Genomic DNA, 23,732 nt, shown 5'->3' with positions numbered 1-23,732 from the left:
TCTAAGCTACCTACATATTTGGGGGGGGGTGTCTCTCAAATACCATATCGCTCCAATTATGTTCTGCTGCCTTCTCTGGGGCCCCCACCTCAGAAAGGATAGGATAATCACAAATTTTGAGGAGTATACACCACAATCCAGTTACATGCCATCCTTCCCAGTCTTCGGATTTTCCTCATTTGGCAAAAAAACAATGTGTACAGGGCTCTTACCTGTAGCACAGAGGGCCAAAAAGGTCTGGGCATGTTTTTTGACCAAGGCTTGTCGGTCGTGGGGCAGAGAAAGCCGGTGCAGAATCAGGGCCAGGAAATCATGGGCAATCACAGCAGCCAGGTCCCACTTCAGTTTTCCCAGGACCAGCACCTCCCAGTCCTGGAGGTTGGAAAGAGGGTGGAGTCAGTGGTTGAGGAGGGAAGGAGAGGGAGTAAAGCAGAAGTCTGCCGGGGAAGGAAACCCATCAGACTTGAAGGTCAAGACCCCAGTTCTGCTTCTGGGTTTACAGACTGGTGCTGCAGAATGGCAAGTCCTGGGGGAGTTGGCTTTGGGCACCTGCTGCTCGCTTACCAAGTACCAGAACTACATGGTCTATATAAATTGTCTCTTTCGATCCTGTTTGGTTATCTTTCAGGGGGGCCAATAATACAGGTCCTTTCCTGACCTCATGCAGGGTTCTGGACACTTCCCCAGCCAGGGCTGAAAGAAAAGCACCAGCGAATACCACCGGCAGCATCATAACTTTGAACCTCCTCTGGAATGAAACAGATTCTCCGAAATCCCAAGGATTTATGAAAGGGAAGACCACCACTAGCCTCTCCTCCAGTTCTGCATCCCAGCCAAGTCCACACCTCTTGAAGACACCAGAATGAACATGAGGCCATGCCTCCTGTGACAGAGCCACTGAACCAACCCTGAGGTTCCTCAAAGGGGAGGTTGCCCAACCCAACCCACATCCCGTTGGTGGGACACTGGGGGGTGTCTGAGATGTAGCACCCCACTGTACCCCCTTTCCCTGGAACCACAGTGGCTAGTGCCATCTAAGCCTCAGAAGCCAAGGGGAGGCCAAACCCAACAAGATAGGTCCAGATGATCCCTGAGGGACCAAAACCCCTATCCTTGCCTGCCCTCACCTACATACCACTGCTAGGTCCTGGCAGGGGAGGCTGGGAGCCCCACCCAAATCCACTCGTCTGGGGTTCCTAGTCCTGGCCCCATTTCTGAGTTGCACACATGAAGATTTCTTCACTGTTTTATCTCAGGAAGGAACTCATGGGTTTGGCTCCTTACTGAGGCAGAAATGGCAACCCCACCCAATCTCTTCCAGGTCCCCCGCCACAGCTGTCCCGTTCCTGGCCCCCACCTTAGTGTCATCCTCCCAAATCAGCCCCAAGCCTCTCACAGGGCCCTATAGAAAAAGCCTGGCCCAGAGCCAAAGTTGGGCAGAGAAGCCAGCATTCTACTCATGCTAGTCCCAGTGCTCCAACTTCTAACTCAGAAATGATAGAAAACACCTAGCCTCTAAGGAACCATTTAGAAGGGGTGAGGCCCTCCCTGTGGGGAGGAAGGGAATCCCATGTGAGAGAAGCAAGCCACCCCACCCTGGATCGGGGCAATTCCTGAAAATCTCCGCCCTCACTTGGTGGACAACACAGCCCTGGGAGCAATTAGTGGCAGTGGTTGGCAGCTTCCACATCTGGAAGCTCTGAGGCCCCCTGGGCTAGCCAGAAGACCCTGACCTTCCTCATCTGCTTCGGTGCAGTCTTCCCCCTCCTTCTCTGGGCCTCAGCTGGGCCTCTCTGCTGCGCAAGGATTTGGACTGACTGGAGTTCTCTCTGCAGTCCCTTCCAACTCTGACCTTCTAGGAAGGCATCTGCACACTCCTCCCCCAGCTCAGGCAGCAGGAGTGGAGGAAGAGTCCTTGTGGCCTATTCTGGAAAACTCCCCTCTCACAAAGGCACACACCCCTTGCCAGTCTTTTCACAAAAAGGAAGTCCTCTACTACCCTCCTGCCCAAGCCCCTCCAAAAACATCTGGCTCGCTGGCCCTGGAAACCGGCTCCACCTCCAGACTTGCCAAAAACTACCAGATTCATCACAAAAGAGCTGTGAGGCCTCCCAGATTCCCAACTCCGGCCTCCTACTCCCATCTCCGAGAGCGACTTGGCAGGAAGAGGAATCCTGTTCCTCCACAAGCAGCAGTCGGGGGCCCCAGTACCCTGGCCTCCTGGCCAGCCAATCACAGCAGCCTCCAGGCTGCCCTCCTCCCCGGGAGATGGGGCCCAGAGACTCCTCTCAGGGTCAGGAGAAGACTTGGCCGGCCGTAGAGCAAGGTGGAGGAAGGTGCCAGCTCACCCATCCTCCTCTCCGGGCTCAATGGGGGAAAGAGAGCCTTGACTCTCCTTCCCTGCCTGGGGAAGAGTCCAGCCCAAGTTCCCAGCGAGAGGCCGAGGGAGCCACTTCCCAAACCACAGGAGTGACAGCAGCTCCCCACAGGGTTATGAAAGACTTCGGGGCAGAGAGGGTGGGCCCGGGGAGGGGGCAGCATTATCACATGGGAAGCAGCTGCAGCTCAGCTCCGGCCTCTGGCTGAGGGGGAAAGGGAGAGGTGACTCCAGTGGGTCGGAAGCAGCAGCTCAAGCTCCTCAGAATGAGGACAAGAAAAGAGCTGGCTCTTCTGGGATATAAAAGGAAGGAAGCAAGGTGGGATGACAACTCCTCAGCCCTTCCTGAGAGCAATCAGGGCCTGACCATAATTGGCTCTGGGAGGCTTTTCAATCACAAAGTCCACACTGGGACAAAGACTCAACCAAGGCAGCCCCCTCCCCCACATAAAGCACATTCCACTCCCCCCAACTCTAGTGGGGGATGGGGGGGTGCGGGCATGTCCTTTTGCTGCCAATAAATAGCTCACGGTAGCTGTGTAAACCCAGAGGCAAAGTACTAGTGAGTGGAGACATGCAGTTTGACTTGTTGCTATCTGGGGGAAAGACCAGGAAGGAATGGCACCCCCTGGAGGTCAGGAGAAGGGGATCCGACTGGTGCCGGCTGCTGGAGCCTGGGCGGGGGCTACCCTGACGGTCCCACCGCGGTGCCCCATCTTTTGCCCCCAAGATAAGCTGCCCGCTGTCCTGCCCAGGGGCAGAAAGCCTCTGAGGTCTCTGGGCTTTTCTTTTCCTGCTAAGTGAGGTGGTACTGTGTCGGGGGTGGGGAGATGTAGGCACGCACCCGCAGCTGGCGGGGAGAGACGGAGTGGTCGGTGTAGATGCACAGTTTTTCGATGGTCAGGGGCGTAGTCTCGCGCAGCTTGGAGGCCAGCAGCATGCAGACCGCACCCAGGAGCTGCAACTGCGCCTTTCGGGTGGGGACGCAGGACAGGTAGCGATCCAGGTAGTTCATGGCCAGGGGGAAGACTTCCTCCTCACAGCGCTGCTCCTCACAGACCTGGGGGAGGGCGCACAGTCACTTCTGGGGCGGGGGCCTGGGAAACGCTGCAGGACTGAAGGAGGGGGGCGGGTGGCGTCGAAGGGAAGTGGAATGGGAAGCAAAAAAATGGGAGGGGGGTATAAGTGTACCTTCGGTGACAAGGACTAACATACCGAGGAGGATTTGCCTTCCCCGAGGTGACGGCCCCCACTTCCTCTGAGTTGCCTGCCTCCTCGCCCCCTCCCCTGGGGGCTGGGGGGTTACGCCAGAGGCTCCCTTCCTTAAGAAAGATTCCAAACTCAGACTGCCCTCCCCCATGGCGAGAATGGGGTTGGGGAAACGGAAGAGTCACCCACGGTAGCCAAGAGAACTGGGACCTTACCCCCCATTACCACCACCCACTGCACACACCCAAAGGGAAGGGAGGAGACTCCAGCCGCTGCCTCCCGCACTTTTCATTTCCCTGACTGCCGGAACAGCGCGCGCCACCCCCACCGTCTGCCCAGCCAGAACCCCGCGACAGACACAGGAACCGGCTCTGGGGCGGGGGCGGCCAAGCCCAGGGTTTTCCAGGCGCGTTCTCCTGAGAAATCCGGGCGGGGGAGGGAAACAGGAGACGCCGAGAGAAGCCGAAGGGGAGAGGGTTGCCCTGGTCCCGCTTTCCCGGCCCAAAGAGAGGGTTAGTGAGGGTGCCAAACGACCGGCCGTCAGAGTTAGGGCTGGGGAAGGGAAAGGGACACCACGGAGGCAGTCGGCCCGCTAGGGCACCCGAGTGAAAAGCCAGGCCCCGGGGATCCGGGCCACCAAAGCATCTTGCCGATCGTTGTTGGGACCAGGATGTCCCGACAAGGCGGCCCGGGGATGTCCGGAGCCGGACGGCGGGGGAGGGGAGACCCTTCCGGGCCATACCTCCAGCATCCAGTACGCCAGCATCTTCCGCATGTGCGGCTTGATCTCCCTCTGCACACACTGGAAGTAGGAGGCGCGGGGCACGTAGCGCTCCTCCAGGCGGAGCAAGCTCTGCAGGACACGCTGGTCCCCGAGCAGTCGCGGGTCCGGCCCGGCCCGGGGCGCGTGCCGGGTGCCCTCGCAGCACAGCAGCTCCATATTCGGGCGGCGCACAGGCGGGCGGGAGCTCGGACTCGGGAGCCAGAACGCAGGCGGCGGTCGGCAGAGCGCGGGGCGCGGGTCTGGTGCTGGCGCTGGCACTGCGCGGCCGAGCCCCAGCCCGCCCGCGCCGGCGCGCGCGCCGCTTCCCTGACAGGCGCCCCGCCCCTCGCGACGATGTAGCAACCGTGGAATGCTCAAGCGCCGCAACGCACAAGGGGCGGGGCCGCCGGAGCCCAGGACGGAAAGGGCTGGCTGGCCGCCCCCTCCCCCCGGGCGGCGGCATTGGTCGGCGGGGCGCGGGCCGGCCGGCTTCCGGGCGCTCCCGGCCGCTCCCGGCCCTTCTGACCACCCGGAGGAGAGAAGCTCCGTGGAGGTGGGCCTCTTCCCCACCGACCAGCCCTCCCCTTTGGCTTCTCCAACTCGAGCCGCCCAGGAAAGAACTTTTTTCCAAAGGTTATTCATTCATTCGTCAAACCCTGCTTCACCAACCGCCCCCCACCAAAGGCTCTGAGAATAAGCTAGCCACTTGTTCATGCACACCGGTCTAAGCACTTAACGTGTAACGACTTACTAAATAATTTCTCACTCGCGCTCTACGAGTCACGTATGAGACTCATTTCGCAGATGACGAAACGGCAGCACAGTGAGGGTCACAATCATAGTCTGTGGCCCAGCTAGGACTGGGAAGCTGAAGTCTGGCTCCAGAATCCGTGCTCCGCGCCACGGCCACGGCCACGAAAACTGCGATCCCCAGCCAGGCAAAATTGGCATGGCCCGAGAGCTGCTGAGAAATGGCCCACCTCGGACTTGCTGGGTCCAAATCTGCATTTCAACAAGATCCCTGGGGCTCCCTGGGCACACCTAAGTATGAGAAGGACGGGTCTAAATCTGCATATTACAGTGATACAACGGGGCGGAAAGGCCATGGATTCAAGGCCTCACCTTGTCATTCAGTTGGCTGGGTGGCCTTGGACAAGCCTTAGTTGCTGTTTGAGGAAAACATGGGTGGAGAAACTAGATCCTCTGTGAAGAGAATTCCTGGCTCTAGCTCTGTAAAATCTCCCAGCTCCATTTCTTCTACTTCCCATAGTCTGGGTTACTTCGCAGTTTCCCCAAAGCCGGATTCTATGTGACAAAGGGCCAGACCATAGGCTTCCTGGAAGGCTCCAAATGGGAGAAGGCCCGAGGAGATGCCTGCCTTTCCTGGGATCCTCCCCAGGAAGGAGCCACTGACGAAGTGAGTTGTTAGAGAAATGAGTTACGGAAAAGGCAAGTTTTACGCTAAGCATTTTCTCAATGAATTTGTTTTTTTTTTCTTTATTTTTAAACTAACCTCTGTTCCCAACGTGGGGCTCAAACTCACAACCCGAAGATCTAGAGCTGCCTGCCCTTCTGACTGAACCGGCCTTGCGCCCCTGTTCTTTTAGTGTCATTTTCATATCATAGGCATACTCATTTACACTATAGAAAACTTAAGACAATATGTATAAGCCACAAAAAAAGGGAAATAACCACCTACAATTTCACCATCCAGAGACAACACTTTAAAATGTTAGTGTTTATCTTTCCAAAATTTTTCTACAAATAAACATATTTTTAGGAATAAGATTGCAAGTTGTTTCGTAAGCTTTTTCACTAAAAAAAAAATACTGTTAATACTTTTCCCATATCATTAAATAGTTTAATGGCTATGTAGTATGCCTTTGGTGAATGTATCAAAATATATTTTACCAAAGCTGTATTGCTGGAAATTTTAAGTTGTTTCTAGTTCTTCACTACGAGAAAAAATACTGTAAAATATTTTTGTCATATCATTGTGCACACTCATGATTATTTCTAAAATGAATTAATTTCTAAAAGTGAAATTTCTCAATGTAAGGTTATGAAACATTCTAAGGCTTTTGATACAGTTCTTATTACCAAATTTCCCTGATAAGAATCTGAACAGAGGGGCGCCTGGGTGGCTCAGTTGGTTAAGTGTCTGCCTTTGGCTCAGGTCATGATCCCCAGGGTCCTGGGATCACTCTGGGCTCTCTGCTCCTTGGGGAGCCTGCTTCTCCCTTTCCCTCCGACTGCTGCTCCCTCTGCTTGTGTTCTCTGACAAATATATAAATAAAATCTTTAAAAAAACAAAAAAGCTGAACTGATCTAATGAACAAACATTAGAAAACTTGAAAGAAAAAAAACTGCCAATTGGAGAGATGAAAATAGCAAATACTGTATCAGTAATTACATGTATTTTTAATTCAAGAGCACTTGTATCAACATGTATGTGTGCCATGCACTTTGCCTGATCCTGTGAGTCCTTTCCTCTCCCTGTCTTCAAAAATACAAACATGTGGGGTGTCCGGGTGGCTCAGTGGGTTAAAGCCTCTGCCTTCAGCTCAGGTCATGATCCCGGGGTCCTGGGATCGAGCCCCGCATCGGGCTCTCTGCTCGGAAGGGAGCCTGCTTCCTCCTCTCTCTGCTTGCCTCTCTGCCTACTTGTGATCTCTCTCTGTCAAATAAATAAATAAAATCTCAAAAAAAGAAAACCTTTATCTTTGATGAGAAAGTAAATCATCATTATTTCATATCTTAAAAATTTTCCAGACTTCTTGAGCTATAATGACATATACCTAAGTTGTAGTAGTTTAAGTTAGACAACATAATGATTTGATGTATGTATATGTTGCAAAATGACTATCCCAATCAGTTAACAACTATCACTTCACCTAGTTTCTCCTCTTCTGATGAGAACTTTTAAGATCTACTCTCTTAGCGAACTTCAAATATACAATATAGTAGTTAACTATAGTCACCATGTTGTGCATTGTATCTCCAGAACTTTTCTACCTTATAACTAAAAATTTGTACCTTTTGGGGTGCCTGGTGGCTCAGTGGGTTAAAGCCTCTGCCTTCGGCTCAGGTCATGATCTCAAGGTCCTGGGATCGAGCCCCGCATCGCGCTCTCTGCTCCGCCAGGAGCCTGCTTCCTCCTCTCTCTCTGCCTGCCTCTCTGCCTACTTGTGATCTCTGTCTGTCAAATAAATAAATAAAATCTTTTGACCACCTTACCATTTACCCTACCTGCCACACTTCCCCACCCCCTGCCTCTGACAAGCAACAATCTGTTTTCTGTACCTGAGTTTAGTTTCCTTAGATTCCACGTACAAGTGACATCATATAGTACTTGTCTTTCCCTGTCTGACTTATTTCACTTAATATAATGGCCTCAGGGTCTGTCAATGTTGTCATAAATGGCAAAATTTTTTTCTTTTTTAGTGGCTGAATAATCTTTATACACACACACACACACACATATACATGCCACATTTTTATAGAGAAAAAACTACAGATGAAAAGTGGAATATTAGTAATAATATTTTGACAAGTTATTAGACATTTACATATTTTATGTAAATGAATTACCTATTTATGTCCTTTGCCCATTCTTTTTTTTTTTTTAAAGATTTTATTTATTTATTTGTGAGAGAGAGAGCGAGCACAGGCAGACAAAGTGGCAGGCAGAGGCAAAGGGAGAAGCAGGATCCCCGCCGAGCAAGGAGCCCTATGCGGAACTCGATCCCAGGACGCCGGGATCACGACCCGAGCAGAAGGCAGCTGCTCAACCAACTGAGCCACCCAGGCATCCCTCCTTTGCCCATTCTTTTTTTTTTTTTTTTTTTTTTAAAGATTTTATTTATTTATGTGACAGATAGAGAGAGAGAGGAGGAAGCAGGCTCCCGGCTGAGCAGGGAGCCCGATGCGGGGCTCAATCCCAGGACCCTGGGATCATGACCTGAGCCGAAGCCAGAGGCTTTAACCCACTGAGCCACCCAGGCGCCCCTCCTTTGCCCATTCTTTTATATGATTTTTTTTCTTATTGATTTATAAGCACTTGTTACATTTGAAGGCTATTAACCCCTTTTCATATTTTTCTTTGTCATATATTTTGTAATTTTTATTTTTAGTTCATTGTTTGCCTTTCACTTTTGATTCATGGGAGATTTTTCTTTTTCTTTTTCTTTTTCCTTTTTTTAAAGATTTTATTTATTTAGGGGCGCCTGGGGCTCAGTGGGTTAAGCCTCTGCCTTTGGCTCAGGTCATGGTCTCGGGGTCCTGAGATCCAGTCCCGCATCGGGCTCTCTGCTCAGCAGGGAGCCTGCTTCCCTTCCTCTCCCTCTCTGCCTGCCTCTCTGCCTACTTGTGATCTCTGTCTGTCAAATAAATAAATAAAATCTTAAAAAAAAAAAATTTTATTTATTTATTTGACAGACAGAGATCACAAGTAGGCAGAGAGGCAGGCAGGGACAAAGAGCGGGGAAGCTGGCTCCTCGATGAGCAGAGAGCCCGATGTGGGACTCCATCCCAGGACCCCAGGATCATGACCTGAGCTGAAGGCAGAGGCTTTAACCCACTGAGCCACCCAGGCACCCCAATGGGAGATTTCTTCTTATTGACAAATAAAAGTTTTTTATTTTACATAGCCTTATCTACTGATATTTTCTGCAATGACTTCTGCCTTTGAATCATGCCTTGTCCACCTTAAAATTTATAAAAGCGCTACAAGAAAATGTAGGAAATATTTACAGATGAATGTTTTTTATCACCTAGGAAACTTGTTGAAAATGCAGTTTTCTGACCCCTGCTTCAGGGCTTTTCATTCTTCAAGTCTGTCATGAGGCCCCCAAAATCTGCATTTTCAGGAGTACATAAACTTGGGTGTTTTTGGTTTTTTTTTTTTTAATGTATACATTGTTACCTACCTTTACTCCTTGTATCATATTAAGTGGGGCTCTAGCCTTACTTTTCCCAGATTACCACCCAGAGTTCCCATGGCACTGATTTAACAATCTGTTCTTTCTTTGTCACTCACTTCTCTGCTACAAGCACTCCTTGGCCTGGTTCTTGCACTTTAGACTCTGCCTTATTTTTGTCATTCATGGCCAAAGACTTTCACTGGGATGAAATGGTCCTCAGAATTCTTGCAACTTTTGTCTATGGAAATTCACCTGAGGGTGCCTGGGTGGCTCAGTAGGTTAAGTGACTGCTTTGGGCTCAGGTCATGATCCCAGGGTCTTGGGATCTGAATCCCACACTGGGCTCCCCCTGATCTGTGGGGAGCCTGCTTCTCCCTCTCCCTCTGCCTACCACTCCTCCTGCTTGTGCTCTCTCTGTCAAGTAAATAAAATCTTAAAAACAAAAGAAGAAGCAGAAGAAAGAAATTCATCTGGTCTTTAGCCCAATATTAAGTATAAAAGTACTTAAGAAAAACACCAAAAGCTCATCCAGTCTGAAATAACCATGGTCACTTCCAAGAGAAGTGGCCTTCAACAAGAGGTATGTAAGTCAGCAGGGAAAACTCCAGTTAGACAATGATATGAGGCAGAGGAAACAGAATCTTCTTCTCTACAGACTTCTGAAAATATGGCAAGACCTCTCACTGCCCTCCCCATCTCTTCATTCCCTCTTCCTCCACTGGTCAGCCCATTAATCTCTCTGCTCTGTTTCCTTCCTTCCTTTTTTAAGATTTTATTTACTTATTTATTTATTTGACAGACAGACTCCTTGCTGAGCAGGGTGCCCGATGTAGGGCTCGATCCCAGAACCCTGAGACTGTGACCTGAGCCAAAGTCAGATGCTTAACTGACTGAGCCACACCCAGGTGCCCCTGCCCCATTTCTTTATTCATCCTTGGACTCAGATCCAACCTCCTCCTCCAAGAAGCCTCCCTAGGATAATCCAACTACAGGAACCAATCCTCTGACCTCCAGACTCCTGCAGATAGAACTATCCATCCTCTACCTCTAGCTGGCTGGCTCTGGCCCTGCTCTCTGTCCCTATTCAGAGTGTAGTTCCTAGAAAGGGGAGGAGATCCAACTATATGCCAGGCACAGGGCAGGGTGTTTATGATGCATGGTCTCACCCTTTAAGAATGGTTTTTGGATGGGAAAACTGAGGTACCAGGGAGTTAAATAACATACAGAAGGTCTACTTAGCTCTTCCCAAACTGCACCCTTTTCAATGCTGGACTGCCTCTTCTCAAGGAAGGGACTGTGTCCTATATGCTTGGGTCTCCTCTGCAAGACTCAGCACTGTGTTGGGACCACCAGCAAGAATATCAATCCTTTATGGGGGGCTCCCTCCGTCCCAGGCATCGTATGTACCTGATAGGTATTGAATTGTCTCATTTTCACATCAACTGTATGAGAAGTATACTATTATTTCACCCCATTCTACACAAAAGGAAACAAAGACTCAGAGTAGCTAACTAATTTGCCCAAGGTCACACAGGAAGTCGGAGGTAGTAGCAGGATTCAACCCGGGCAATCTGGCTGCAAAATTCCTGCTCTTATACTAATTCATTCTTCTGCCTCTTCTGCTTGTTCCATGAATGGGTGTTGATTTATTAGTTGTTGATTTATTGAGGAAAAGGCACACAAGAGACCACCCCATCCTGGAAGGTAGGGTGGGAACTTGTGCCCCGGGAAAGGGAACTCCTGGTGGGCAGGGCGTTATGAGGGATACCTCTGCCTTACCCCAGGCTGGGACTGCTGCACCCAGGGCTGAGTCATCCGAACCTCCAGGGCTAAAGAGCCAGTCAACAACCAGCCGGCTGTCCTCAAAGGAGGCAGGTGAGCTCAATGCTGCTGCCCCGGGTCAGGCAGAGCGGCTCCAGGATGTTGGTTGATCTGCCTACGGGGACTTCACCAATCAGCTCTCCCTCAAAGGAATAGGGGCTCCCCTCAGTTTTTGTAAGAACAACAACAACAACAAAACAAAACACAAAAAAACAAAAAACAAAACGACAAAGCAATGAATGACCGGGCCAATATGGTTGGAGTTTCTAACCAGGTGCACTCAATTAGAAAAAGTTGCTCAAGGAAATGGCAAGTTCGAGGAGGGGTGGGAATGGAATGCCACAGGCCAGATGAAAAGCCCAAAGAAGGAAGCATTACAATGCTTTCTTCCTCCTCTTCTTCCTTCTCCCACTCCTCCACCTCCTCTGCCATTGAAATGTCCCCATCTGGGAACTGAGGGGGTGAAGAAAGTGATGAGGGAGGTTCTGCTCCCTGGCTTTCCCCCCACTCTGACCCCACCCTCTCCCCCCTCACTTCCTGCCTGACTCCCAGTCTCCATTCGGTGGCTCAATTACCTTCAAATCCCATTGAGAGGACAGGTAGAGGCAAGGCAGCCTTGGGGTGGGGAAAGGCTCTGGAGTCGGGCTCCTGGAGGCTAAAACCTGGCTCCGGGCCTTATGACTCTGAGAGGGTTACTGGAACCTCTCGGGCTGTTTCCTCTTTTGTCCAATAAGGACAATGCTCATAGCCATGGTGGGGTCCTGAGGACTGAACTGGCAGAAAACATCTCACCCTGGCTTATAGCACACGGCAAACCCTCAAAGGTGGTAGTTTCTGGGGGCACCTGGGTGGCGCCTGAGTGGGATAGCCTGGGTGGCTCAGTTGGTTATGCGTCTGCCTTTGGTTTGGGTCATGATCCCAGAGTCCTGGGATCGAGTCCCACATCACACTGCGCTCCCTGCTCAGCGGAGAGGTTCCTTCTTCCTCTCCTTCTGCCCCTCTCCCTACTAATGCTCTCTCTCTAATAAATGAACAAAATCTTTAAAGAAAAAAAAAAGAGGGGGCACCTGGGTGGCCCAGTGGGTTAAAGCCTCTGCCTTCGGCTCGGATCATGATCCCAGGGTTCTGGGATGGAGCCCCGCATCGGGCTCTCTGCTCGGCGGGGAGCTGCTTCCCCTTCTCTCTCTGCCTGCCTCTCAGCCTACTTGTGATCTCTCTGTCAAATAAATAAATAAAATCTTTTTTAAAAAAAAAGGGGGGGCAGTTTGTTATTATTATTATTATTGCCTCTCTCGAGGAGTACCCTTTCTGCTATGGACATGCACCCAGAACCCCTCAGAGAAAAGCAAAAGTCTGAGCAGCAGAACCCCCCTTCCTGGGCAGGCAGCTCCAGCAAACGTCCTCTCCGACGCAGCTCATGATGTGAAGCGCGTGGTCGGGGGGAGTGGTGAATGACGCAGGGCCCCGCACTCCCCGTCCCTGGCTGTGGGCCTGTGGCAAGTTAAACCACCTGTCTGTGCCTCAGTTTCCTTTTCTGAAAATGAGGATAACAGTACCTCCCCTATAGAGTGGTTGTGAGGCTGAAAGGGGCTCTTTCGTGTAAAATACACGGAACCATGCCTGGCATACGGGGAACCATGCCTGGCATACGGGAAACCATTAAAAAAAAAAAGACAGTTGTGACTGTGGTAGTTAAAGACACAAACTTCTTCATACATGTGGACTATTTATGATAATAAATGTAATATAAAGGACATGGAGGCTTCTGCAAAATAAGCACGTCAGGGATTACTCTTGCGGTAGCAAAGGTGTGGCAAATTCTTTGCCTCCGAGAGGGTGAAGAAGACAGTGTTCCAGTCAATGTAACAATCGAGTACACAAACCGTGGTCTGAGAGGCAGGGGAGGGAAAAAATAAAAATAAAATAAACATGGTCTGATATACCGCTCTTGGATTTCCTCATTTTCTGAGAACTGACGGAAACTATATGTGAATCCTGTTTTCCCCCCAACTTTCTACTTTGAAATATTTCAAACCTCCAGAAAAGCTGCGAGAATAATAACACCCTTTATCTAAATCCACGTGTGTTTTGTTGAACCGTTTGAGACCTAATGACAAACATCATGACCCCTCATTCCTACATATTCCGGCCTGTCTCTCCTAAGAATGCAGCAGTCTCCCACATAACCCCAAACAATGATGACAATTAGAAAATTCACACTAACACAATACCATAAACAATCTGTAGACAAAGATCCCCAGTTGTTCCACCAATATCCTTTTGTAGTTTTTTTCCTTCTCAACCCAAGATCCCATCAAGGCGCATGCGTGCATTGTTACCCTAACTCTTTAATCTCTTTTATTTATTTATTTATTTTAAATATTTTATTTATTTATTTGACACAGAGAGAGAGATCACAAGTAGGCAGAGAGGCAGGCAGAGAGAGAGGAGGAAGCAGGCTCCCTGCCGAGCAGAGAGCCCGACGCGGGGCTCGATCCCAAGACCCTGAGATCATGACCTGAGCTGCAGGCAGAGGCTTAACCCACCGAGCCACCCAGGTGCCCCTCTTTAATCTCTTTTATTCTAGAACCGTCCCTCACCCTTTTTTTTTTAACAGGTCTGTGACAACACTAATATGTTATCTTTCATATTCACTAATATGAAAGCCAACTGTTTTATACAATGTGCTCTGATTTGGATTTGTCTGATTGTTTTTTCCTGATTATGTAAAGAATAAATAAATATTCTTGGGTAGTATCTCTCCCAAGTAACTACTTGTTACAACAAGTAGTGTTGTTGTATATTTTAGGGCCACCGGGATGGCTCAACCAGTTAAGCATCTGAGTCTTTTTTTTTTTTTTAAAGATTTTATTTGTTTGTCAGAGAGAGAGAGAGCGCACAAGCAGGGGGAGCGGCATAGGGAGAGGAGGAAGCAGGCTCCCTGCTGAGCAGAGAGCCCGATGCAGAACTCCATCCCAGAACCCTGGGATCATGACCTGAGCAGAAGGCAGAGGCTTAACCAACCAAGCCACCCAGGCACCCCTAAGCATCTGAGTCAACCTCAGGGTTGTGAGTTCAAGCTCTGTGATGGACTCCAAGCTGGGTGTGGTGCCTACTTAAAAATAAGCAAATAAGTAAATAAATAAGTGTATATTGTGCAGTGGAAAAATCAAGCATTAAGCCAAACTGAACATAATTTTGTTTTTTCTTCAAGGATTCAGGAGACACTTCAGGACATACAGTATTTCATAGCCATACTTTTGAGCATCTGTTGTAAAATATATCAAATCAGTTATCTTCAGAGGTATCTCTCCATTTCTCAGTAAAAACTGAGCATATCATTCCTGTACAGGATATTTAATTTGTAAACGATTCCGTACCTGCTACTCTACGATATCATGCACGCTAGAGAATATATTAAGAAATTTTAAAGATAGGGGCGCCTGGGCAGCTCAGTGGCTCAAAGCCTTTGGCTTCGGCTCAGGTCATGATCCCAGGGTCCTGGGATCAAGCCCCGCATCGGGCTCTCTGCTCGGAAGGGAGCCTGCTTCCTCCTCTCTCTCTCTGCCTGCCTCTCTGCCTACTTGTGATCTCTGTCTGTCAAATAAATAAATAAAATCCTTAAAAAAAAAAAAAGAAAGAAAAGAAATTTTAAAGGGTAAGACAAAAAATACATAGAACAGAATTTTTCACATTTCTTCCCACTCCACAACAGAAAGTCTTACACCCAGAGTTCACCATTATTTGCCTAAACAGCTCCAGAGACAGGCCCCACTAGGGATCAAGAAACTCCCAAGGCACCTGGCTGGCTCAGAGGGTAGAGTATGTGACTCTGGATCTCGGGGTTCTGAGTTTGAGCCCTGCATTGGGTGTAAGAGATTGCTTAAAAGTAAAATATTAGGAAAAAAAGAAAAACTCTTTTCCACTGGTGAGCCTTAAAAATCTCAACACAGGGGCTCCCAGCTTGCTCAGTTGAACGTGCAACTCTTGATTTCAGGCTTGTAAGTCCGAGCCCCATGTTGGGCGTAGAGATTACTTAAAAAACAAACAAACAAACAAAAAAACCTTAAAAAAAATCTCGGGGTGCCTAGGTCGCTCAGTGGGTTAAGCCTCTGCCTTCCGCTCACGTCATGACCACAGGGTCCTGGGATCAAACCCCACATCAGGCTCTGCTCAGTGGCTCCCCCTCTCTCTCTGCCTGCCTCTCTGCTTACTTATGATCTCTCTCTGTCAAATGAATAAATAAAATCTTAAAAAAAAAAAAAATCTCAACACCGTCAACACAGCCCTTGCAGGTAGCACTACCAAATCAGAGAAATTAGGGCTGGCATGGGAGCTGACCTGTTTTCTGTTTCTGTTTCACATAGGAGGCTGCCTTCTTAGCTGTTCCATGGAGGTCCAATAGACACTTTTATTTATTTTTTTTTAAGATTTTACTTATTTATTTGATTAAGAGAGAGAGAGAATGAGGAGGGGTGCAGAGGGAGAAGCAGACTTGCCGCTGAGCAGGAAGCCAGACTGCGGGCTCTACCCCAGGACACTGGGATCATGACCTGAGCCAAAAGCAGACACTTAACCGACTGAGCTACCCAGGCTCCCCCAATAGGCACCTTTAAATTCAACTTCTCCAAAATAACCCCAAAGATCCTCATCTTTCTCCTGTTCCAAACCTGCTTCTCCCACAGGCTTCCTCACATCACCAGAAGGCAACTCCATCCTTCCAAAACAGAGCCAACACCCTTGCTGTCATTCCTGACTCCTCTTTCAAATCTCACATCCATCCATCAGCAGAGCAGAGAAGCTCCACTTTTGAAATATCTCCAGAATCCACCCTTTTCCTTCCTCTGCCTTTGCTACTTACTTCCCTGGTCCAAATTCAATCCTTCCTTCTCCTTAGCAGTCTCCCACATCCACCCTGTTACCCATTTCTGGTTGATTCTATGCCCCAAACACATCTCCAGTCCTCCCCTTTCCTCTATGTCACCTGCCACCACCTTGGCATAGTTGGATCGCCTGGCTCACAGCTGGGATAGCTTCCCAGTGGGTATCCCTGGTCCACCCTGGACTCCTCCGGTCTCATCTCAATACAGCAGCACTCGGGCGGCTCTTCAGTCCTCTCCCGGTGACCGCCAGCGTCCTTGTGATGCACACTAGACCTGCACCATCTGCTCCCACGCCATTTCCTACTATTCTCTCACCCACTCGGCTATTTCTGGAACAGACGCTACGTGTGTCGCTAACATCCTGTATCTGTTTATACTTTGTTCCTTCCCCACCCCACCAAGAATGGTGCCTGGTCATAGTAAGTGTTCAAAAGAACTTTGCGGAATGAATGAATGAATGAATGAAACAAACTAGTTGTAAGAAAATACCAGCCTGAGCCACGGGATAAATGGCATTTTGGTGGTAGTAAGGGAACTGCTGGGGACGGGTGGGGCTGGGCATGGGGACAGCATGGGTCCCACCCAAAGCTGGGAGGTACTGCTTAGTTCCCCCGTTTTGCTCCGCGGTTGGTAATGGGCGCTGCTGTACATTCCTTTTGTTTTCCAGGCACACACAAAGCTGTAAGGATTGGATCAGAGGGGCGGGGAGCCGTTTGCAATCTCTAGCACATAAATTGCTTGTGAAAAGAAACCTCAGGTACTAGCCTGAACCTGTTTAGTCTCTCCTTATCATAAAATTAGAACGCAGGCTATATATGTACATATTTACTTTTTCTCCCTCCTCCTGGCCCTCTGGATTCTGAGTAAATGAAGCTTTCCTGTCCTATTACCATCTCTGAGATTCCTGTTCAACAGCTAGGGGTGGGATGAGCATGTGGGCCTCCAGGGTAGATGAGTGACCTGCTCCAGCAGAACACCTGGCAAAACGAGACCTGTCCCTGGGCTCTCAGATGGGGAGTAAAGAAGCCAGCATGCTTCATTCCAGGCCTGGTTTTAGCATCATGACTAAGTGAGCTCTAGAGTTAGGTTGATGCCGGGCTCTGCCATTTACTAGCTGTGTGATCTTGGGCAGGTTACTTAACTTCTCTGTGCTAGGCTCCTCATCTCCAGGCTGGAGAGACTAATAACACTTACCTCATGGGTGGTGGCAAAAATTAACATGGGAAAAAATACCGACAACAGCACCAGGCCCATAGTAAGTGCTCAGTAGCTGTGATCAACATCCACAACAACAATTTATTGAGTGTCTTCCCTGCCCCAGGCCTCAGGAAGGCTTTGAGATGTCCTAGAATATTTGTTCGTTTTTTGTTTTTGGTTTTTGTTTTTAAGATTTTACTTATTTATTTATTTGAGAGAGAGAGACCGTGCACACAAATGGGGGGAGGGGAAAGAAGAAGAGGAAGAAGCAGGCTCCCCACTGAGCAGGGAGTCCCACCCAGTCCTGGACTCCATCCCAGGACCTGGAGATCCTAACCTGAGCTGAAGGCAGACACAGACCAAATGAACCACCCAGGCGCCCCAAGATGTCCTAGAATATTCTGGACATGAGTCAGAAATGAGAAGCCTCCAGTTTAAAGAGTTTCCAGTCTAAAGGGGATCCCTAAGATGCTCCTACATCATGGAGAAATCCTGAGATGTCATTCCGACAGGAGAATTCTACCTGGGTATTTGGAACACCCACCAGAAGTGATGGGAAGGACGGACTGCATTGAGAGTGGTGGGAACGAGTAGTCCTGGACACCTGATTGGAAGGAGACAACCTATGATGGAAGAGGGGGGGTGCTGCAGAAGTTCAGAGAGTAAGTGGGGCGTAAGAAGGGAGAGGCAAGGAGTAGTGGGTCTCAATTGTGCGGTACCCGCATACTGTAGCATGTACCATAGCACATTGCAGTTAGGTGGTAATAACAGTAATAGTAATAATAATAATAATTGCTATGCACTTTCTCTTAGTCAGGCACTGAGAGCTTTACCACATTTGTTCTATGAGGTACAGGGGCTGTTAAGTATCCTCATATGATGGATGTGAACAGAGAAACACAAAGAAGTTAGGTATTGTCAACACAACCAGCAAATGGCTGCCTTGGTCTGGGCTCTCTGGAAGCAGAGTCTGAGCCAAGGACTCCAGGGAAGTCATTTCCCTGAGAGATGGTCCCAGGAAGCACCCAAAAGGGAATGGGGAAATGACCCAGGAAAGGGGAGGAAAGCAGTAAAAAAGTGCATGATTGGGTAAGCTCCCACTTACCCAATGTGGGCCATGTGAGAAATGTAAGCTCATTCGTGCTGGAGATAAGGAAAAGCTATTGCCTGGAAGCCACTGCAGCCAGAGGGGAAAGGCGAGGGAGCCGGGATGCATGTGTCCACCGATTCCCAACAGCCAGAGGTTGAGGGCTGCTGGGGATGGAGGGAAGGGACTCCAATTAATTAGCTAGCACTTCCTTCCTGTGGGAGGGCACAGTGGACTCTGACAGACTGAACAAGCCATCAGGCAAAGTCACAGCGCCGGCACTTGGAAGCAGGGGTGCACCCTGCAGCGGTGAGAGCCGGCAGGCAGCAGCAGGATGGACAACCCCACCCCCCGCACCCTGCATGTACCACATTGGCAGAGCTGGGATTCCAGCCCAGTCAGGAGCCAGACCGTGAGTTCTAAGCCTGAATAAATGTTTTTAAGGTTGTGTGCTCATTTTAAGGTAGTGTGAGGGAGGCTGGGTGGTTCAGTCAGTTGGGCTTCTGCCTTCAGCTTGGGTCATGATCCCAGATTCCTGGGATCTAGTCCCCCATGGGTCTCCCTGCTCAGGGGGGAGTCTGCTTCTTCCTCTGCCCCTCCCCTCCCCCGACTCGTGTTCCTGTTCTCTTTCCTCCCTCTCTCTCTCTCTCTCTCTCTCTCATAAATAAATAAATAAATAAATAAATAAATAAATAATCTTAATAGCAGGTCCACGACAGACAGTTGGGAATTTACAGAAGAGCAATGAAAGGGGAGAACTTTTGAATCTGAAGACCTGCACTTGAGTCCCAGGACCTGGCTCTGTCCCAACGAGACAGAGAGAGAGAGAGACACCTACAGACACAGACACAGACACACACACGCAGGCAAGCACACCTCCAGCTCCAGAAGCCTGTTTCCCGACTACGAAAGACGGATAACGACAAAACACACTGCTTAGAAGGGGATTCTGAGACCAGCAGAGATCATGCACTAGTTAAAAAGCAATAAGGCAGGGGCGCCTGTGTGGCTCAGTGGTTGAAGCCTCGGCCTTTGGCTTGGATCATGATCCCAGGATCCTGGGATCAAGCCCCAAATCGGGCTCTCTGCTCGGTGGGGAGCCTGCTTCCCCCTCTCTCTCTACCTGCTACTCTGCCTACTTGGGATTTCTATCAAATAAATAAATACAATCTTTAAAAAAAAAAAAAAAAAGCAATAAGGCAAGGCGCCTGGCTGACTCAGTCAGAAGAGCGTGTGACTTGATCTCGGGGTCCTGGGTTCAAGCCCCACATCAAGGGTAGAGATACTTAAATAAACTTAGAAAAGCACTAAGTAAACTCAAGTGCTATAGGCGAACTGAAAGGGTAATTCCAAGGAATCTTGTGGAGAGCCCACAGGGATGGGGACTCCGACTCTGCCCCTCCTTGTATGACCCAAACGTCCCCACCATCACCCTTCCAACCTCTTCCTTGCAAACATCCAGATTTTGATGAACAGTCAGGTCATCGTGTGTTTCAGGGGAGGCTAGACACTCATCTCAGAGGTTAAATCTAAATTACTCCAAACCAAATCATGATAATCCCACACCTGGGTTAGGAATGGGCACCTGCCAAATTCTAGCCAATAAATGTGAAGTCAGTTTGCTAAGGGGCTTCAATAAATGGGGTAAAAGAGGAAAAAAATTCATTTCTGCCTGTGTGAGAATCGAGTTAGATATGCTAATATTTATTGTATGTTTACCATATGCAAAACACTATTTTAAGAGTTAAAAAACAGGGGCACCTGGGTGGCTTAGTCGTTAAGTGACTGCCTTAGGCTCAGGTCATGATCCCAGGGTCCTGGGATCAAGCCCCGCATCAGGCTGTCTGCTCAGCAGGAAGCCTGCTTCTCCCTCTCCGACTCCCCCTGCTTGTATTCCCTCTCCTGTGTCTCTCTCTGTCAAGCAAATAAATAAAATCCTAAAAAAAAAAAAAAAAAAAAGAGTTAAAAAACAAAACCAAATCCTAATTCACTTAATCCATACAACAGTAAACTTTCGAGGTAAAATACCATTATCATTCCATTTTCCAGAAAGGTTAAGCATTGCCTAGTGTTATATAGCTATGTGATTTGGAACCAGTGTTAGCTACAAAACCCATCCTCTTAACCACTGTGTTGCAATGCCTGGAGCAACTGCAGCCATCTTGCAATAAGAGAAGAAGCTGACACCTGACCGTGACATAGCTACAAAATCAGAATAAACTCCTCTCCCTGATAATGTTGTTGAACTGCTGAATTAGCCAATCCTGGGACACCTACTTCTGGACTTTTTGTGATGTATGAGATAACAGATGTTCCTTATTGTTTAATATAACTCCTCAAATAAAAGTTCCTTTCTCTATCACCCACGTGATGGGATAACCTTCAATAGCAACCAGGCAAAGAGTTCTATCAAAAATTCAAGAAAGAAGCAATTTCAATATTACCTAAAGTCTTTTAGAAAATATAAAAAGAGGGGGCGCCTGGGTGGCTCAGTGGGTTAAAGCCTCTGCCTTCAGCTCAGGTCATGATCTCAGGGTCCTGAGATTGAGCCCCGCATCGGGCTCTCTGCTCAGCGGAGAGCCTGCTTCCCTCTCTCTCTCTCTCTCTGCCTGCCTCTTTGCCTACTTGTGATCTCTGTCTGTCAAATAAATAAATAAAATCTTAAAAAAAAAAAAAAAGAAAATATAAAAAGAGGATTCCCTTCTCAACTTATTTTTAGTGTCACTTGGATTCCAAAACCAGAAAAGAACAGCATGAGAAAAGAAAATTACATTCATGAATGCAAAATCCAATGCAAGATATTAGCAAACTGAGTCCAGCAGTATATAAAAGGATACTATGTTATGATTATGTTGACTTTATGCCAAAAACGCTTGGATAGTTTATTTTTTAAAATCTATACAATTTATCACACAAAAAAGATTAAAGGGTGAAGAAACCCATATAATCCCATCAACAAATACCCAAAAAAGCATTTGATAAAATTCAACACCCGCTCACAGCAAGCAAAGAAAAAACTCTTGGCAAAGCAGGAATAGATGAGAACTTCCTTAGTCTGATATAGGACATCTACAAAAACCCTATAGTAAACATCCTGTCTCATAGTAATACATTAATAGTAAAGCAGGCAAAATGCCAAACATCCAGGCCAATGGAGAGTTTCAAGGGCAAAGGCTGAGAAAGACCCAGAAGTGCCAGTTCCTCCTGCATGTCCAATCTGCCCAGTCCTTTCCTGGGGCTAGCAAGGCCATCTGTTCTCTATGTTCTCATGGTAAACCATCATCTTCCCTCCTTTCTCTTCAACTGGTACATTTTAAAATTTTTTATTTATTTTATTATTATTATTATTTTTTAAGATTTTATTTATTTATTTAACACAGAGAGAGATCACAAGTAGGCAGAGAGGCAGGCAGAGAGAGAGGAGGAAGCAGGCTTCCCGCCAAACAGAAAGCCCGATGCGGGGCTCGATCCCAGGACCCCGAGATCATGACCTGAGCCGAAGGCAGAGGCTTAACCCACTGAGCCACCCAGGCGCCCCTATTTATTTTATTATTTAAGGAGACAGAGAGAGAAAGCTCGTGCAGGATACTGAGTGGGGGAAGGGGCAGAGGGAGAGACTCTTCAGACAGATTTCCCCCCAAGCACAGAGCCCCAGGCAGGGTTCGGGCTCCATCCCAGGACCCTATGATCAGGACAGGAGCTGAAATCATGAGCTGGAGACTCCATTGGCTGAGCCACCCAGGCGCCCCTCAACTGGTACATTTTTATGAATAGCACACCATCTTTCTTCTGAGTCCTCAGATTTTAAACTCTGGCACCATCTTGGATTTCTTTCTTTGGTTTCCAACATCTAATCCTTTACCTGGGCCAAAGCGAAACCACTCCTGAAACTAAGATCCCACCCTTCCCATCCTTCCAGTGGACTTTTAGCAAATTTCCCAAAACCTGCCACCAAGTAAACCCTTAACAGCATAGAAGAGAGAATGCAGCTCCCTCTGAGGAATCTGGTAGTATAATTCAAAATTGTCCCCGGCAAACCTGAAATGTATTTGACGTCTAACATTCTGCCTTAGAAATTTATATATACATTTAGGATTCTGGTGGAGAATAATTGTTGTAATATAAAAATAATGATTTAAGTTACTTATGGTTAAGGAAAATTGAACTCTAGAGAACAGCTGGGTTTCTAGTACTGTTGCAAAGGCCTCCCTGAGAGCCTCTCGGTCTTTACACTGCTTCCAGATAGATCCAGATCGATGGCCCAGAGCCATCAGATTAATCTCTCATAGACACTCCTTTCATCTTCAGTCCAAGGACCTGCTTATCAGGTCAAATTTAAAAGTCAACCAGCCCAGGTTTTAAAGTTCTCCTTCGAGAGGCCCCAACCACCCTCTCCAATTTATCTCAGACAGAGCACTCCAGTCCACCTCAAGGCCTTATCACCCGCCACTGGCATCTTACCCCTTTCTCCAAATCCAGCTCTTTCCTTCAAGGCCTACCTTCTGGGCCACCAATCCCACAGAAGCTTCCAGGGCTGTAGGGCTGAATAATCAGGGAAATGTAGAGTTGGAAGGATCGATGATGGGTCAGAGAGGGGAGCTGACCTCCCTGAGGGCACACAGCCAGTTAAGGGTCCTTTTAAATTATTCTCATTGTTTCCTACGAATAAAACACTGGATCCTCTCTTGGGGGTAGGTCCTACATCCTCCCATTCCCAAATTTGGTTAGCCTGCTGTAGAGGTGTTCTACATAAAGCTGTGTACTCTGCTTCCAGACTCCTGGCTTGTAGGCTTGTAAGGTCTTTCTCCCACCTTCCATCAGCCATCTACACTCGCAAAATCCGGTTAAAGAATCCTCTAATTGTTGGTAATTTACTTTTCCCCTTTAAAATTATCATTAGCAAAGTGGTGCCTGTGTGGGTCAGTCATTAAGCATCTGCCTTAGGCTAAGGGTCATGATCCCAGGGTCCTGGGATCAAGCCCACGGGCTCCCTGCTCAGTGGGGAGGCTGCTTCTCTGTCTCCCATTCCCCCTGTTTGTGTTCCCTCTCTTGCTGTCTCTCTCTGTGTCAAATAAATAAATAAAATATTTTTTAATTGTTATTAGTAAAGATAAACAAATAAAATTGTCATTAGTGCTATTCCACACTGAGCAAAAAAAAACCATTTTTAGAAAAGATCCACACTTCCTCCAAACTCACAAATCTAGGCCAGATGACTCATTTCTATTTTTCTTTTTTTTACATTCCCTACAGGAAAGTTTGTATTATTCATTCTCATTCATTCATTTATTCCACAGATCCTTACTGAGACCCTATGACATACCAAGATATTCCTGGGGCCCTAAACAATACAAATATAAGACAGTTCTTTTTTTCTTATTAAAGAGAACACAATCTCCTGGGCGAAATAAAATGTGCTTTGCTTTCCTTCTTAATAATTTACCTTCACTTAATTCTTTAATTGACTCAAGTA

At 48.1% G+C, this 23,732-nt stretch overlaps 1 protein-coding gene across 6 annotated transcripts in view; it reads right to left on the bottom strand.

The window, feature by feature from the left end:
• The window catches only part of LOC111147855 (cyclin D3), a 95,024-nt gene that overhangs the window by 2,114 nt on the left and 69,178 nt on the right, over nt 1-23,732 (bottom strand). For 2 of the 6 annotated variants that reach the window (XM_022504115.1, XM_022504118.1), the window contains 2 exons: nt 3,222-3,437; nt 213-372 (listed from right to left, as the gene is read on the bottom strand). In XM_022504115.1, coding sequence (XP_022359823.1) covers nt 213-372; nt 3,222-3,437 — 376 coding nt within the window. Of the gene's footprint in view, nt 1-212; nt 373-3,221; nt 3,438-3,830; nt 4,309-4,328; nt 4,661-23,732 lie in introns of those variants that run through there. The other 4 variants (XM_022504112.1, XM_022504113.1, XM_022504116.1 and 1 more) reach the window with 4 other exon arrangements.

Source organism: Enhydra lutris, unplaced genomic scaffold, assembly GCF_002288905.1.
Source record: "Enhydra lutris kenyoni isolate GAN:26980312 unplaced genomic scaffold, ASM228890v2 scaffoldscaffold17, whole genome shotgun sequence".
Lineage (NCBI taxonomy): Eukaryota > Metazoa > Chordata > Mammalia > Carnivora > Mustelidae > Enhydra > Enhydra lutris.
Note: the sequence above shows the minus strand (reverse complement) of the source record. Positions and strands in the feature narration are given on the sequence as shown.